The following is a 19,695-nucleotide window of genomic DNA, read 5'->3' on the forward strand; positions in this document are numbered from 1 at the left end:
GTAATTTATTTTTTACTGTAGCTTTTCTCCCTGGGCCTCCACTGAAAACAGGCTCTTCTAGTCCCAATGGACTTCTCTGGTCATCAAGCTGAAATAATAAATAATAAATAAAATTCATTTGAAGTTTTGCTGCTGATCATTTCCTTGCTTTCTTTATTACTCCAGAATTCAGATGTGTGTGTTATATTATTAGCTGTGACCTTATATTCCTTTTTTTTACTTTGGGGATGTGACCAGAAAGATTGCAATAATCATCCGAATGTCCACATATAAAGTTATGGCATTTCCTCATAGTGGAACATTTTCAAAAACAATAGTTAGGACTCAGGTTGCAATGATTAAATGCATATTAATGAAAACACATTAAACATTCTTTGGTGCCACCTGAGACTCCGTGTATGGTCCATTGATTAATACTTGTTTCAGCGGTTATGACCAAAAGCACAGCAAACATAAGCCTAAACCTGGGCAACAGTAAGCAGCAAGAACAAGGTAAGGGGTGTCAAAAGGGCTCTACAGTTGTTGGTAAGTGTTTAGAAAAATGTGTAATGACACTCAGAAGTAAAAGGTGCAACATGCTGTGTGCCATAACTGACTTTAAAGCTATCATTATTCCTACTGCTGGGAGGAAGGCAAGGTCCAAAATGGAAAACACCAATCTAAAGACGGATCTGAAGGCAAGGATTATTGTGCACCTCAGTCCTTGTATCAAGGATGAAGCCACCGCTAGATGTCCTTAGAATGCATTGCCTTAGAAATCAGTTCTGTGAATGCAATGTAAATTATACTCAACGTAGATCCCAACAGAGTTTCTACCTCAACTGCCAAAAACCTCAGATTAACAATACCTCTGAGGTATAGTCCATAAGATGGGCAACAGATAGTGAGCATCTGGTTTAGATGCAATCTTCAGTGATGAAGTCCTCATAATATGTCTAAAGTGGTCCAAAGGATGATGAGATGCATGACAAGGGCAAGTTATGACTGCGTAGTTCATGATTAAGTTTCTTATTAATGGATGAAAACAGTCTCATGTAAAAGAATGTGAGAGACACTTTTGTGGTAAGGATCACTTTAAGGAGTTAAACTCTCATAATTAAGCACTGGCTTAAATTGGAGGATTTGGAGAAAATATTTACATATTTTGGTAGATCCTCAGGAGTAAAGATTTATTTATTTATTTGTTTCATTTGTTAACTGGGTAGGAGAGCTGGTCTACTGAACCTTTTCTGTCATGACCTGGGCTCAGAGTGCAGATGATATACAATTTAGTAGTGTCAGTACAAAGTATTGTTAACAATACTGATAAAAGAAGAAAGGTAGTAACACAATAATACTGTAGAAAGTATTACAGCATACGAAATATCTACATATTTCTACAATATGTATTTATTTATTTATTTATTTATTTATTTAATAAATAAATAAAATAAAATATTACAGCATATGAAATATCTTTATATTTCTACAATATTTACTTATGTATTTATTTAATAAATAAATAAATAAAATAAAGCATTACAGCATATGAAATATCTTCATATTTCTACAATATTTATTTCTTGGTTGAGTTCAACAACTCCATGTGTAAAGCATACATTTCAAGTAAGGATGCCAAACTGACAGTCATTCAGTATCAAATAAGCAGGTACAAATTACTTCCTTTGAAGGTAGTCTTTTAATGCAGTTTTAAAAGCTGCCAGGTTTTTGATTTCATACTTCTTTTCACAGATTATTTCAGGAAGCAGGTAAAAGAGAAGATTCTTTATCCTTTGGCTGGCCTGTTTGTATATGCTGTGGACTGTGTGGAAGCATTGTAGGGGCAAACTCTGGTCAAGTTTAAGAATATGGCTATCTAAGTCCTCGATATGGGGAATGTGTAATTTTGTCAGTGTGTGATGTAAAGCGTAGGCAAGGGAATACGTCCAAGATATTTCTGTTCTGTCATATTAGGAATGATGATATATTAGTGTCAAATGTTGCAATTAGGATAAGTTGCCTGGTGTTGAGATGAGCATAACATTTTTTTTGGGGAATAACAAATAGCTTATTTGAAACAGATTTCGATGACGTTAGCATGTAGTTTGGCTTGTAGGGTATTACATGAATGGTTAGAGTCAAACAGTAGAACGTCATCATTATAAATGATATGTTTCAGTGAAAGGTCATTGATAAAAGGGGAAGATAATAGGGTGCCTAAATACAGAACCCTGAGGCATGCCAGTATTAGGGTAGAGTTAGTAGAAAAGCAGTTATCTGAGTATATATGACAGATTCTAACTTTTTGGTAATTTTGGAAATACACAAGTACATTACCACCAAAGCTAAGCTTTGTCAGTTTGTTCAGTAGGATGGTGCGATTAATTGTCTTAAATGTCACAGTCATTTCAAAGATGACCCCACTTGTACTAAGTCCTTCATTTAGATTATGTGAGGCATCAGTAGCAGTAACAAAGGTAGTTGTAGTGCGGAAAGCATTACAAAAGCTATGTTGTTGATAACAAAGCAAACCACTCACTCATTTGAATAGCTGTTCATACAGTAATTTCTCAAATGTCTCGGTAATGGGGCATAGACTGGATACAGGATGGTAGTCCTTTGGGTTGGTAGGAGATGATCATTCTTCAATGGAATAATGACAGAGTGCTTAAATGCAGAGTAGACAAGTCCAGTGGTCATAGAAAGAATAAATATGTGACTGAGTAGTTTGCATATTTTTTCTGCTACAAGTCTGAGGAATATAGGATGAAGTTTGATGAAGTTGGAACCTGTAGAGTTAAATTTGAGTAACAGCAATTTGCTTTGCTTAACTGCTGTGACAGAGAAGTGAAAGGTAGTTGCAAAACAGGCCATGTCATGAGTTTGGAAAGTAAATGTGAAAGACGAGAATTTATCTGTAAAGAGGACAGAAGGAACTGTCTGTTATTCTCATCAAAATGTAATGTAATGGTAGAAGACTTAATGAAAGCAGAGGTGCTGTTAAGTTGTCTTACACATTATTTGATTTCCTTCCAGATTTGCTTTGGCTTTGAGTAGAAATGGGGTTTGTTTTCATCTTAGGTATAATACTTTTGTACTGTTAGTGGCAATCTTGGTTCCTTTTCCATAAGATAAAGAAGAGTCATGCAATTGATTACTCGCTGGCTCCTATTTCCAGACTATCCAGGTGTTGTCTCTCTGCTTAATCTTAACCATTCAGAAAGGATATTATCTCATGCAATTGGCTTTCAATGACTCTAGAAACTACCACCTCAGAGCCAGCCTTCAAGACAAAACAGAATGATCTCATGAAAAAGCAGGCAATGACAAGGCATAGATTCATCACTAATGCTTGTAAACTCTTTGGCTTCTCCTTATAATCTCACATGAGAAAATAAATCCTGTACCTCCAGCAAACAGACTGAGTCATAAAACCAGTTCTGCATCCAGTAAATGTACATTCATATACATAAAATAATGAACACAGAATATTCATTGCATATTAAGTACTTACAATCTCTACGACATGACGTGAGGCAAACATGCAGAATTTGCAAATAAGCCTGGCATTGCTTTGAAGAGCAGAGTAATTACATTTGAAATTTCAACAGTGAGAAGTTTCATTACTGGTCAGTTTTGTGTGAAGGACACAATAATAATTCCAACTGAGACTGGGGTAGTGCTCTCTGTTTTTAAAGGGCTTTTGCAAATATTCCATGGGCCACCATTACAGGAGGTTTAAGGTATTACACAGTGAAGACTCGTACTTGAGAGGGTCATTCTTGCAGTTTTTACTGAATATTTTTAAAAAGGGGACAGAAGGAGGCATTCTATTTATAGATGGACCAAATTTCTCAGCCTCACTGAGAATGCACATTCAGAGTACTAAAAAGGATATTTCATCCAGTGGTTGAGCCTTTGAATAAGAAGGATCAATGCAGATTTTATTCTGGCCGTGGAATAGTAGATCAGCTCTTTGTCAATACACAGATAGTACATGTGTTTTGTGGAGATGATGCAAGCATGTGACTGTTTACCTAATACCCTGTAATGCTTTGTGGAAAATGTTACAATAGTACAGGACTCAATGACACTGCTTCATGCTGCAAGTCATTTAATCCCCACATTTGTAGAGAGCTAGTGTTGTGCTCACATTCTCAGTGTTAACTTGAATAAGTTCAAGCTGGAAGTAAAACTCTGTCAAGGATTGTTTTTGTCTTCTCTTCTAGTTCTGATTTTCATGAACAGAATATCAAGGTGCAGCTATGATCAGGAGGGCATGTAGTTTTTTTGCAGATGATGTTGTCATATTAGCCTCAAATCACTGTGACTTCAAGCATGCACCAGAGTGATCTCCTGCTAATTGTGAAGGAGATGAGATGAAAATCACAACTTCCATATCAGAAATCATGGTTCTCACCTCAGAACAGAGTAGACTGTCCTCCAGAGATGAGTGAGAAGTAAGTAGGAGTGGGGATATCTTTTGATCCTGTTCACAAGTGAAGGAACAGTGGCCTGGCAGGCTGACCAGCGGATGGGTACAGCACTGGCAGTTCTGCAGGCATCATACCCACTGCATAGGACTGTGAAAGCAAAGTCATAACATAAAGCACTTAATTCGCTGGTCATTTTATGTCCTCCTTCTCACCCATGGTTTTGAGGTTTGGATAGTGACAAACAGAATGATACGATGGACACAAGTGGCAGAATTAAGATTTCTTTGTAAGACAGTTGCGTTTATTCTCTGTGATACAGTGAAGAGATCAGCAATGTATAGTCACTGCATCTCCATGCTGGGAAAAGCCAACTGATTTGGTATGGGCACCTCCCATGGGAGGCATACTAGGTGTGACATGCTGGAACAATGCCACAAGGCAGACCCTGGTTACCTTAGAAGGATTTTGTTTTACTGGGCATGGCATGCTGGAACAGTGCCGCAAGGCAGACCCTTTTTACCTTAGAAGGATTTTGCCACACTAGGCATGGCATGCTGGAACAGTGCCACAAGGCAGACCCTGGTTACCTTAGAAGGATTTTGCCTTTCAACTTATCTTAATATGACTGTAGATCACACACATTGAGAGAGAGAGTGCAGTGAATGAGTTTGATCTCTTCACAACTTGCTGCCACTGAAATCCTCATCAGTGCAAGCAGTTCATTAGTTAATTTTTGAATTTGATATTACCAGTATTAAATTCGGAGATGAATAATGACACAGAATATTATTACACCTTTGAAAATAATCAAAAAAGAGTAATTCTCTACTAACTGCCTGCTGTACATCATTCCAACTGGCTTAAATGCTCTTGTACTCTGTTACTAGGGTGTAACATGTCAAAAGTAATATATGAGGAAGGAATAGATGTGCATTTGAAAAACATTATGTCATGCTGCCAATAAGTAATTAATAGTCAAGAGTCAGAGCTGAGATACATGCAGTTCCACATTAGATTCAACATGCATGCCCTCTTTCATTCCTCCTCTTTCATTTTAACTAAGAAAAAAAAAATGTTAGCACTAGGCATGCACTTCCATTTGCATTTTTCAGATCAGTAGAAGGTTCTTGCCCCATACTGTATGTTTCATTGTAGGCCTCTAAGATACAGATTATATCCAGCTTGGAGGTGACATTATAACTTCTGAACCAAAGCCCTTGAATCCCAGATATTATAATGGTAAGTTACCGCACTTAGTACTACTTTTTTCTTCCTGTAAATGGCAGTGTGCAGAATAAATATCTTGCTTAGTAGTGCTAATTATTAAGATACTTTTTAATACTCATTTCAGCAGAACTTGTAATTTTACAATTGTGTATATATTCATCTGCTTCATAAATTTAGCCTCTGAGTGGATTGTTGCAGAGAGCATACTAGTTACATTAATGGGCTCAGAGTTGTGACCTGCATCAGCGATTCTCGATGTCAATGTGTCTATAGTATAACAATGAAAGTTTAAAATTGTGAACACTCTAAATATTGAAAATGCCGGACCTCAAAATGCTTTTTGTGAGATCGCAGTACAGTGAAGATCGGAATATTTGCCCTTTCCTCACTGTAGTGTTTTCTCGGAGTTGGTATATAGATATTTAGTGGGGGGTATGGGGGGAGCAGCCCCACACAATAGCGAGTTCGAGGTCCATTATTTTCGATATTTAGAGTGTTCACAATTTAAAACTTTTGTTGTTATAATATAGACCCGATGTCAACTACTGGGAATGCACCAGCACCCTGATCACTCAGTGCTGCACAAAACACTCAATTATCTATCCTTTTTTAATCAAAGAGCTGATGAGCCAGACCTTATAGGGTCTGACAGTGTTCATTTATTTCCCTCTGGGAACACTTTTGCTTAACAGTCCTTCTTTGGTTAAGGATTTGGTCAGACATCAGTCTTGGAGTATGGCTACAGACTGCTCATTCTAGGGGGGAGGATTATTATCTATTCTGACTAGGGTTTGCTGCTGAGCTGTCACCACATCTATCCTTGCTCATTAGGTAGTTTATTAAATCGAAATCACCTAGCTCATGGCTCCAGACCTTGTGGTTGTTGACGACTTCTTTGATGGTCAGTATCACTTGTCTGTCAACCATATCTCACATGAACAGTATATAACAGAGTCCCAGGCCTTTATAATTTGGTCGAGATGCCAGTTATCAACACAGTAATCTCCAGTTAACACCTGCTAGTCTGTTGTACAATATCTTAATGTCCTCTCACTTATTGGCTGAAACTGTTTGCTGTGTACTTGTCTATATGCATCTAGTTTAAGCAAGGCCAAAGTTATACATTTCTAACAAAGAATAACCTAGGTAACACAGTGAAAAAAAGATAACCTGCCTTATAAGATGGAGGCTAAACTAAGTAGCAAAGTGAAAAACTGCTAAAATCAGGCAAACCATCAAGGAAGCAAATAAGGTTATGGCCTGAGGGTGCGGTCACAGCACTGCAAGACTGCTTCAAGAGCACGGACTGGTCGATGTTCAGGGAGGCAGCCACAATGAATCATCAAATAGGCCTGGAAGAATATACAAAATCTGTTATGGCCTGCATCTTAAAATGTGTGGATGATTTGACAATTATCAAAGACATGGAAGACAAACTGAGTACTTTAAACAAACTGGATACACCAAAAAATGATCCAACGCGTCACTGAAGGCTAAAACACACAGGTTTATTTCAAGTAAACGTTAAGCGCTTTTCGTCGCTCAATGTTTGAGCGACTTCTTCAGACATTCAAATCCTTAATTGATACGCATATTTATTTTATATTTATTTATATTTTAGGATAAATAATTACAAATAAAAAACAACAAAAAAATATTACAATAACATACACTTTATTTATATATCAAATCTATGAAGTACACATATAAATATACACACATTACAGTTTTGGCAACTCTTGTATATTTACTCACATATCTACTTATTCATACATTTATTTTATACATTCAATATATTTATTAAACATTATTTATACATATCTACACATACTTATTTATTTACATACATATTTATATACACACATTTTTTCATTAATTCACCACATATATTTATGTTTATATTTATAAGGGTATACTTTATATGCATATCAAGCAGTTTACATTTTAGGTTCACTTTTATTGCTTTCAACAAGTGTTTTACTTTTACAATCATGACACATAACTACTACTTGTCTTTATATTCAGTTTTGAACAACATTTTCAAACCACAAAGGTTTTAGTTTAACTATTACTTTCATATAGTTTTAGTTACTATATACAAGCTGGTTTTAGATTTACACTCAGAGTCAGTCTGATTTAGCTGAGCAACTGACTTGGTCTGACTGTATTTTAGTATTCCGTATTACACTTTAAATTAACTTTTTATGTCTTGTTGGCTTGTTTTATTTGTAAACGAATTCAGAATTGATGCAAATAGGTTTGATCAAGATTTATTTCATATAGTCATAGTTACTATATACAAGCTTGTTTTAGATTTACACTTAGAGTCAGCCGTATTTAGATGAACAACTGACTTGGTCAAACTGTATTTCAGTATTCCGTATTACACTTCAAATTAACTTTTATTTTTTGTTGGCTTGTTTTACTTGCAAATGAATTCAGAATTGACGCAAATAGGTTTGATCAAGATTTATGAACAAATAAGTGTTTTTCTAAATTTTAATTTAATTCATTTACTATATGTATATATACTTTCCATCGTATACAAACATAGAACACTTCTGTATACATATTGGTTAATTGCTGCTGCAAGTTGAGTGTTTTTTATTTACTATTTTTTTACTTACTGTTTTTTTACTTACTGTTTTTTTAAAAATAATTAACTTGTTAATTGACACTCATTGATAATTACTTTAGTGACGTGAATGTATAAATATCTTATCAATTAAGGATTTGTTTGTCTGAAGAAGTCGCTCAAACATTGAGCGACGAAAAGCGCTTAACGTTTATTTGAAATAAACCTGTGTGTTTTAGCCTTCAGTGACGCGTTGGATCATTTTTTGGTGTATTCAATTATCAAAGACATCACCATACTTGCAAACCAAAAACCATGGCTGTCCAGTGAGGTGTATGAGCTTATAAAGGCACATAATGCAGCATTCAGCTCTAAAGACAAGGATGCCCTAAGGGTATCCAGACCAAACCTAAACAAAGACATAAAAGAGACAAAGATAACCTATGGAAAAAAAATTCAGGGTCACTTTAATGACCAAAGGGACTCTAGACATCAATGGAAAGGCATACAAGCCATAACTGACTACAAACCTGCATCTGCCCAGTGTGATGATAGTACAGAATTCTTACACGAATTAGACAACTTCTTCAGCAGGTTCAATGCAGACAACAAAACTGTGACAAATAAACTACCTGTCAGTTAGTAAGAGGAAATGCTATACCTTAGCACAGCTGATGTACTAAAAACTTTGAGATGAGTTAATCCAAGGAAAGTAGCTGGTCCAGATAACATTATGGGCATGGTTCCCAGGGCCTGCGCTGCACAGCTGGCATTGGTACTCATAGACATTTTCAATACATCACTGTGATTAACCATAGTACCGAGATGCTTTAATAATCCCCTTACCCAAGAAACCACAACCAGCAAGTCTGAATGATTATTGCCCTAAGATTTACAGTAATGAAGTGCTTCAAGCAGCAGATCAAGGACCACATCTCAGCAAGCATACCTGCAACAGTAGATATATTGCAGTTTGCCTACAGGTCAAATCGCTGCACAACAGATGGCATCTCTTTCGCACTTCATGAAACCTTGACTCACTTGGAAAATAAAGACTGTTATGTCAGGATTTATTTATTTATTAACATTTGTTAACCGGGTTAGTCCAACTGGGATTTTGTCCCATTTTCAGTGGAGACCCAAGGAGAAAAGCTCCAGATAGTACAATAAAACATTACAGTAGTAGACAAGCACAGCAAACAATAGAAATAAAACTAGTATTACAGTAGTAAACAATAGAAAACAACACTAACAACAGTTAAATGACAGCAACATTTTTTTTTCCAAGAAAATACTATGTAACAGAACTAGTGAGGCAGAGTGCAGACTGTGAGAAGGATCAACTGAGAGTGATTCCAACATGGGGGAGGCGAGAACTATGTAGGGTCATAGCAGGGACAGATTCTGGAGTTGAGTAAATGTGTCTTAAGTTTCTTTTTAAATAGTGGGGTGTGAGAGATTGAGCGTATGTCAAGGGGAAGTTTGTTCCAGGCTTGGGCCACAGAGTGTTTGTAGGATGTTATTCATCGACTTCAGTTCCGCCTTTAATACTGTCATCCCCCAGAACCCAGTGATGAAACTAATCCAAATGGGCATCAACACCCCCTTGTGCAATTGGATACTAGACTTTCTCACAGACAGACCCCAAAAGGCATGTGTGGGAAATAATAGCTCTAAAAGCATAACTCTGACCTGGGTGCACCACAGGGCTGTGTCCGGAGTCCTCTACTATTCGCCTTGCTTACACATGGCTGTGTAGCCAGATATGAATCCAACAGAATTATCAAGTTTGCAGATGACACCACAGTTATAGGTCTTGTCAGGAAAGACATGGAAACAGCATACAAGAGTGAAGTGGAACATCTGCTAGGCTGGTGTGACAGCAACAATCTGACATTGAATGTCAGCAAGACCAAGGAACTGATTGTGGACATTAGGAGGTCTCAGGGAGCACATCAACCTCTGGAAATCAAGAGAGTAGCAGGAGAAAGAGTCAACAGCACTAATTTCCTGGCTATACACATATCAGATGACTTGTCTTGGTCAGTGCACACCAACCATACTGTGCAGCAATGTTTGCACTTCCTATGGAAACTGAGGAAAGCAAACTTGTCACAATCCATCCTCCAAGCCTTCTATAGAGGAACCATTGAGAGTGTACTGTCAAACAACATTATTGTATGGTACTGGAGCTGTAATGCCTCAGATCACAAGGATCTCCAGTGAGTAGTAACAGCAGTGGAAAGAATCATGGTCTCTCCACTGGCATCCTGGGATGACTTACACAAATCTCGATGTACTGGATAAGCTAGAAAGATGATAAATGACTATACTGACCCTGCTTGTGGTATGTTCTCCTACCTTTTCTCAGCTAAAAGTGACTGCAGCATGCAATGTAAGGCATCCAAATGCAAAAGAAGCTTTTTCCTTTATCCACCAGCTTGCTGAACTCTAACAACAGGGATGCCATTCTGCTCTTTCAACCAGTTAACTAAATATTCTCTTGTCTAATCCAGTAAATGAAATACTCTCATGTCCATTTATACTTTAGTGCAATATTCAAATCTTCATCTGTCCTGAAATCCGAATGTGCGATATTCTATGCAATATTTTTGTTTCACAGGTACCTGTCAATGTGAAAATTCAAGTTTGTGCAATATCTACTTGTGCAATACCCTAAATGGTACACTTTTATATATATGTCTGTAAGTCTCTTTCCAATGTTTTCTAAATAGTAACTCTACGTATGTATGTATGTATGTATATATGTTTCTTGCACTGGGAATGAAGCAACATAATTTTGTTTAACTGCACTATGTGCAGATCTAAATGACAATAAAGTTTACTTTGACTTTGAAATTATCTATCTTATGCTGTGCAGGCTTGAAATCAAGGCTCACTGAGTTAACAGCTTATTTTAAAATATATAAAAAACTTTCATCCAGCCTATTTGAAACTGGATAATGAAGTATTGATATAAACTGCTCAATACCAGTTTTCTCCTGATATGAACTGTGAACCATTACTGGTATGTCAGTGGCACAATAGGTATCACACTCTTCTTAGATGTTGGAAGGCTAAAAGGTTGTGGGTTCTTTTCCCACTCCAGGTGAATGGATTGCTGTCCATTAGGGGGGAAGGTGATGCACTCCTAAGTTGACTGTCCTTCAGATGAGAAATTAAACCGAAGTCCCATCTGCTTGAGACAGAGCTGGATCATGGTCAAATGGGGCCCTAAGAAGGGTAATAGATCAGGGCTGTGCCCAATGCAGCCCCCCCCCCCAGCTATTCCAGAGTCACATTACGTGGCTATTTCTCCCCAGTTACCATAAGCACTGTTTAAACCTGGCAGTGCACAGACTGTTTTCTTCTTTACTTCTACAATGATTAGAGATATTTAAAACTTTTATTTCAAATTTTATAGCACAAATACTGATAGCAATTTACTAAACAAAACAATACAGTCTCACAATGAAAACAGACTTGGTATAAGCAGTAAGCTTCTCTAGCCTTGAAACTCACATTCATTGAAACAGCATTGAAAATGAATATTTATTTTCCCAATTTGATATACTCATCTTCTTGTATTTTTATCCATATGACTGAGCGATCTGAAAAGCCTGTTACAAGGGTCTCTCCCTTAGCTATATTTAAACGTTGTGATTTAATAAAATAATCTATTTCCATCTTATATATACCTTGACTGTATGTCCACAAATTGTTATTCCAGATCTTTAAATTGCCTCATTTTATAACTTCAAAAATGTTCTTAATGTCATTTCCTCTCTCCTTTTTTTTTTCTTTCAAATCACAATTAAAATCTCCCATTAAAATTATATTCAAATTAATTACTACATAATATAAAATTATATGATTCCCTTTTTACTTGTAACATAGTCATATAATTCTTTATACCAGATTATGCCATCTGAGTTTTACAACAGTTAATCTACGCATTGCTGCCAGTGTTATGTTCAGTATATTTTCGCTGACCCTGTACAAAGTACAAGTATGCTTGAACATAGTTCCTTTCCTGGGTTTCCTAGGTTCCACACTATTATTTCCTTCCATACTGCAATCTCTCTTCTGGTGTCAAAAATCTTACATCTTCCAATAGTATTACATTAACAACACATTTACTACACCAAATTTAGGATGCCTTTTCTTCTACTTATATTTTTGGTACTATTTAGGTTTACTGAAAGCCCTCTAAAGTTGCCATTTTACCTATGTTGTAGTTTACCAGACACTGTGTAAATCTGAAGTATTTATCACATTTGTGTTATCCATTTTCTTTCTTTTTCTCTTTTACACTTATCCCTTTAACCTTTCTTTTTCTGTCTCTCTTTTTACTGTTTTCCAGTTTATAGATTCCTCATAACTTATTTCAGAACCATCTTCTGTGTTATCCTTTCTTTCATTGTTCTCTTTACCCTTATCTTTATTTTTACTCCCCTTCTTTATCTTTTATTGGGACTGTTTATTCCCTTTGTATACTTCCTCACTTTTGTTTTCTTCTTCTTCAGTCTTTATCTCTAGATTACAATCCAGCCATGAATGCCATCCATAAATGCCCATTTTTTTTTTTTTACAGTTTCACATTTGTGTTGCATCATGACTTGTTTTGTCACAAATATATAATTTTCCTCTTATCACAGTTACTTATCAAATGATCATATTTTCCATAGGAAAAAAAAAACATTTTCTGTTGTCACCAATATTTTACACACCTGTTACCCTTTACATTTATCATACAAAAATATAAACATTTTTTCTTTTTCCAATTTCAGTAGAATACGACAGTCCCATCCCATGTCCATAATCCTCTGTTATAACAGACTTAGCTAATGTCCATAACTTCTTCACAAACTTTGCTTAAATGTCTCTTTAAAGTCTCTTTTTCATCTTCAGTTCGAAACTGAATATGTATTTTCTTTTTTGCTTCTCTATTAAATGCTTTAACCACATAAGAATTCTTTGGATTACAGTTCCTTTCCTTCAAATACTACCGCAAAAGACTTTTCAGAAAAAGTCTCAAAAATAATGTCAGAAAATATTTCATTATGAATAAGAGTAAAAGCTCTTACCTCCTGAACCTTCACTCCCAATAGAACCATTAAATTATCCCAAATGTCATACCTGTCCATTTCTTTTTCTTCTTTGTTCTGAATTCTCACCATGAATTTCCTTTAATTGTTGATATTTCCTTTCCTCTGTTCATCTCTCATCGCTTTCCCTGCAGATTCTTTAACAGTCCCAGCATATGATTTCTTTGTCTGGCAATCCTCTTTCAAAATAGCTTCCGATTCCTCTGACTAATTCTTGTCTATAATGTCACCCCATAAAACATCTTTTCCACTCTATGTCTTACTCTGAAACAAGTCACCTAAACTATCATGCTGTAATCCTCCTGACTGGGGGGTTGTAATAACACATCTATCATTGTTTTGAACATTTGCTTTCAATGAAACAAACACATTCTGCTGAAACAGCTCCTCAGAAACTTGTAGAGTTTCAAACACCTCTGTGCTATCTGCCATCTTGTAGCTCCTTGAGTGCTGTTCTCCCAGCCACCACTGCATTAGGAACAGAACAAGCACTCTCATTATGAGTGGGGGAAGTTCCCCGAAGTTCTGGCCAAATTTCCTCGAGTAGTAAAAATATTACCTTGAGTCTCCTCAGAAAAGGGGCTGCTAGCCTAGTGGGCTAATGCAGTTAACAAAGGATGAATCAATAAATTAAATAATTTGCTTAGGTAAGCATGCCAGGCAAACATGGATCTTAATACTGATGCTGCCATCTCTAAAACTGTTGATTCTATATAAATGACTTCAGGTAGTATGAGTAAGCAAATACTCAGTTTGAAACCCCGAGTACAAGTATGGACCTACAAAGTAAATATAGATAAAATTCCATGGTACAGATAGCCATCGCCAAAGAAGTAAGAGGTCTTCAAAGATACATTTTAGACCATTTGACATTCAGACCAGCTTCTGGCTATGTCCTATCTCCCTACTAATGCCAGGCTATCATATGAAATTTTGGGCAGGGACATTACCGTTCTAATCTCTAGATTCTCCACATGTATAGTTTTCATTTTTCTGGGATATAGCTTTGTTACAGTTATCAATAAAGTTCCTTGACTCAGGAACAGTTACCTCTTGACTCAAGATTCGCATCTTGGCTCTTTTTATTATTAAGTCATACTCTTATGGCAGGAATGGATCATTTCTGGTCTCTCTCTTTATAGCAGCAATCATCACTGGTAACTGCTAAACACATGACGTGAAGTATTCATTCAGTGGATTCATGATTGCCAGCTCCTTGGACCTTTCATATGGTAGACATGATCATCCCTCAGTGTCACAATGTTACTTTTTTTTCCTTTGCATTCAGTATCATAAGGGGACCATTGCTGAAAACTGTAGTCAACAGGGATTATGTTTTCCTGGGCTCAGTTTTGCAGAACCTATCAATCCAAACCCAATATAAACCTTTTTGTGCAAGTATTCCTTTACTCCCCAGTTGAGGATTAGGGCTTCTGTCTGAAAATAGTTTCATTTAGCTTTGGTAAGTAACTTTAAAGCAAGTGCATCAGTTCTATTGAGTTCATGTAGTCAAACAGCACTGATTCTGTATAATGAAGAATCACATCATTACAGAGAAGGCTCAAAGCGGTAAGCACATCAACTGACAAGATCATTTCCTTTATCTGCTTGAAGGAATTCCCACAGTATTCTGCCCATTTGCACAGTGACTTACTCTTAAGGACTTTGCCAGACTTTTTTTTAGAAATGTGTAGTAGTAATTTGCAAACTGCAACCATACCTTAAATCACATTGGTTATGCCTTTGTGCTAACCCTAACTACCTCACTTATCTCTGGGTACTAATCACCATACCTGTATAAGCTAGTTACTTTTCTGTTAACTATAAAGAGAGTGTGCTTTTATATTTAAACTAATGTTATTAGAGATATCTTTGTATGACTAACCATATCTTATATGTACTATGATTCTGTAAGCAGAAATGCAATGAAATGTAAAGACTGGCAAAAATCTGTAATGTACCTGCATTTGTAAAATGTCACTTAATATAAATAACACTGTGTTTTGTGGAGCTTTTCTCCCCGGGCCTCTACTGAAAATGGACATATGTCCAATTGGACTAGCCCAGTCAACAAATGTAAAATAAATAAATAAAATAAATACACGTTGAAAATGCAGCAAAATTCCTCATACCTAGGAACTCTTGCAGCTGGTATACCACAGGTCCACTCCATGGTCTGCTATTGTTTTATCTTTAATAACATTTTCTAAGACATCCCAGCACTTAATCCAACAATGCATACAGATACCGTAATATTCCTGAAATCCAAGAATTCACCTAAAGACTGCAGGAATGCCACAAAATTACTTCAAACTACGCTGAAGGTGGATAAATTGAAAGCAGCTCATCATTATCTCTACGGATATTCTAATTAAGTAGCATTTGAAACCAGATGACCTAAAGTCCTCATCTTATGCTAGTAAATTTCAGTCAGTGGCATGCATGAGAATATTTTTTCTTATTCCCATACAGAAACCTTAGACAAAGCATTCTGTTTGGAACCTGATAAAAAAACTAACACCCTAACAATAAGCAGAGCAGATCCACCAAAAACAAGCCTATATATAGCACCACAACAGAAGTACCTTTGGCTTACTATTCAGTTATCATCTAACCTTATCTGCCCACACAGAACAATTCTCTACACAAACAATATATCAAATAAGGTATACATATACTAGCTAGATGAACCAAAATCCCAGTCTAAAATAGGGTCTATATTATTTCCTCGACGAGGTGTTCAATCAAACGTCTCTTCATCGACTCTAAAACCGCAGACTTTCAAAATATCGAACCTCCGCTGGAAAGAAATTGCTTGCCCTACAAGCACCAACAAATAACCACAAACACTACAAAGTGGGGGGCTTCGCCCCCACATCCTACAACATGGGGGGCTATGCCCCCACACACCCCTAACTAAATATACCAGCAGTGGAGAAAATGGCAAACTGACGAGGATGGCCAAGGGATTTCTTTCCCAAGGAAAGAAATCGCTTATGTGGACGTTCAATGTTTTCAAATTTCACGGTTTAAAATTCAATAAAGGTGTTCGATAGAACACCTCTTTGAGGAAATAATAGGAACCCCTAAAATACTTCCTCACTATTACTACTGTACTCTTCTCATAAAATGCAGTTGCTACACAAACAACCAAGAGCAAAATACAGTGTTTATTTCACCATTCTATAATAAAAATACTACTGCATAACATTAAATAAAACAACTATCAGTAACAGCAAGGACTGCACTGATGACGAACTCACTAAGACTTACATTACTGAATATTTACTGCCTTTCTCTCATAACAAAGATATTCATTAAACCAATGGATTGCAAGAGAAAGAACAGGCCCAAAGACTCCTAAGGCCCAAAGTCCACCTTACAACAGGAGAAAAATCCTTCAGCAAAATTTCTCCAATGGCCTGGAAGTTTAGAACTCAATGCCACAAGACGTATGATAACTAAATGAACCCAAAATATTGAAACAAAAACTTAAAGAGCTTTTATAGAACAATGTATATCATGAGGAAAAACTAATAAAACATCTGTTCCATGTGATTATTAAAACTAACTTAGCCCAATACTCAAAAGGCAACTACATCTGCAATCTGTAAATAAATGTGTGGGTAACCATGATACTAGAAAACTGCTGTCTAGAGGAACAGAAGCAACTATTAGTTCCTAAGATTAAAACAACAAGAATATAGTTGACCAGTAAAGATGAACTGAGCCAGGATAGACCACACATGAAGCCTTTAATGAAACAGCATAGGACCAACAAAAAGTACTAAGCGCTTTCTCCCTTTACAATATAGGGCATCTTCAGAGACTCCTGTAAATATAATGCATCTTTCAGCTTTTACTATCACATATACTGCTATGTCTAACATTTTAAGTGTCATAGCTTCACTTTTGAGCAGTCATTTTGCATGCTCTAATTATTTGTTCATTATTTAGTGACTTCAATCCTCCATGATTTGACAGAAGACCACATATTTTATAAGGAACAGACTAAATATTTGAGGCAAATATCTGGACATTCTGTGAAAATCTGTACAGTTGAGAGGTATGCTGACTAAAACATGACGCCTCACAACTAGTCCTCTTTTAAACTAAAACAATTGAGTATGAAATTTCATATAATCAGTGCAATATTTGCTCATTAAGTTTCCCTTTCAAATAAGTACATTTTACAGCTGTTTTGAGAGTGTGTCAAGGGATCACAGGCACAGCTCCGGGAACAGTGTCAGGTGGGGAGTTTGACTGGGGTGGTACACCTGTCAGAGTAACGCAGATGTCCTAAGGCAGTGTTTCCCAAACATTTTTGATTCTTGTCTCACCTGCTGAATCCAGGTTTTTCCAAGGCGCCCCCACCCCCGTGACACACATAAAGTGCATATTTCATTTATTTATTTATTTGACAGTTGTTTAACAAGGGTGCCCGACTGGACTAGGAGACCTGGGGAGAAAAGCTGAAAAGTACAATAAAAAGACAATTACCAAAAAAAGTGTACATTCTGCTTAACAGCATAACAATCTACTATGGTTGAGAGGTAAGCAAACCTAATGCCAACCTTATTAACTTTAAGTTTATAAGAGCAATATTTAAAATCTGTCCCTATTATTTGGCTCTGTCCAGCATACCTCTCAACTGTATAGATTTTTGCAGAATGTCCAGATTTTTGCCTCATATTTTTGGTCTTTTTCTCATAAAAGTGTTACATTTCTGGCAAATCACTGGCAGATCATTGAGGTTGAAGTCAGAAAATAATGACAGACAGTTGAGTTTCATACTTCATACCCTTCAGAAAATTCATGCTAAAGCAAAACCTGCATTTCTATCAACCTTCTAAGTTTATGAGAGCAGTACTTAAAAGTGTCCCTATTTTGTGCCTTTGTATCCCCACTATTTTTGGCTTTGTCCAGATTTTTTGATCTAAGAGGATGACAGGCATGTGTCCAGTGGTATGGTCCAGACTTACACAGACTTCATTGTTGCTGCTGCTGGGGATAACTCTCACTCTTCACTCTCTCCCCCTGTCACACACACACAGACACACACACACACACACACACACACACACACACACACACACACACACAGTCACTTCCTCATTCATACCTGCATTCATTCACATACTGCTCTCACTCTCCCGATCTCACACACACACACACACACACACACACACACACACACACACACACACAGCCACTTCTTCATTCATTCCTGCATTCACTCACACATCGCTCTCATTCTCCCAATATCTCTCTTTTGCTTTCATGCACGCATTCACTCACACACGCAGACAGACAGACACACATTCATACAGGCATTCACTTAACTGACAGCAGAGTTCCAAGTGCTCCACAGCCCGGTACTGGTCCGTGGCCCAGTGGTTGGGGACCGCTGCTTCAGGTAACACAGGACTTTGGTTAGTTTAAGGTAACTGAAATGTTCACTGAAGCCCACAACAATGGACTTCACATCTGGATCCAAAGGAACAGAACCCCAATCGCTCATTGCACCAAAGACAGGGTCAGGACCAACATATGAGATGCCAGCCTTGGCCAATTCTTCACTCAGTGCTTTTCCACCAATCAAGTAAACTTTCCCACCATTAAGGCAGGTGACCTGCTTGAGGTGCAATGTGGTACAGTATGCGTTGCCAAACACCTCCTCCTTCATGGTCTCAAACCCCATTTTACATAACGTTTGTGCGTATAGCTCCTGAGTCTTAGTGTTGTTATTTGTCATGAAAAATACCCACTTGTTTTTCTTCCTTAACAGTTTAACGACCTCTGACACCCCAGCGATGGCCGAGTCCACATGCCATAGTACACCATCACAGTCAAACAGGACATTGTCCACAGATTTCAGCAGCTCCTGGGTCAGGGCCCCGGTAAGCTTTACACACTTAGAGGCAGCCATTATACTTCAAAATTCAGATTGGACAGATACAGTAAGTTGCTGGTACTGCAGCTTTGTATGGGGAACATTAACTGACTTCAGACCATCACAGCAAAAAGGTATAAAATAGATTTGAGCCGTTATGTGTTTTCTGGCTCCACTGGCTGTCATCTTTGTGCACAGACTCTAAAACAGTACCACTCACTACTTCCTTAGTTATAGCCAATCCCCATTCACATTAATTCCCGTTTGTTGTTCTGTAGCAATTACCAAAGTAGTGGGAGAGTCTTAATGCGTTTTTTTTTAAATATATAATCTATGTTGGGACTTTGAAATAACATTCTTGAAGAGTTTTCTTTGTATTTTCTTCCTGTAGTCTCTTACATATGTATACTTTATGCCAGTTCTGCTAGTTTGTGGCACCCCTGTGAGGAAGCCGTGGCTCCTCAGGGTACCATGGCA

The 19,695-nt window shown here is 37.1% G+C and overlaps 1 protein-coding gene across 1 annotated transcript in view; it reads right to left on the reverse strand.

Annotated features, from left to right (window-relative positions):
* LOC122810624 (glycerol-3-phosphate phosphatase-like) overlaps window positions 1–19,254 on the reverse strand; it is a 40,862-nt gene extending 21,608 nt beyond the window's left edge. Inside the window, exon 1 of the mRNA XM_044082200.1 lies at window positions 18,705–19,254. Within this exon, the coding sequence (XP_043938135.1) occupies window positions 18,705–19,254 (550 nt within the window). The remainder of the gene's footprint in view (window positions 1–18,704) is intronic.
* Window positions 19,255–19,695: the final 441 nt, after the last annotated feature.

The sequence above is a fragment of the Protopterus annectens genome, chromosome 9.part0, assembly GCF_019279795.1.
Source record: "Protopterus annectens isolate FY-2018-M chromosome 9.part0, PAN1.0, whole genome shotgun sequence".
NCBI lineage: Eukaryota > Metazoa > Chordata > Ceratodontiformes > Protopteridae > Protopterus > Protopterus annectens.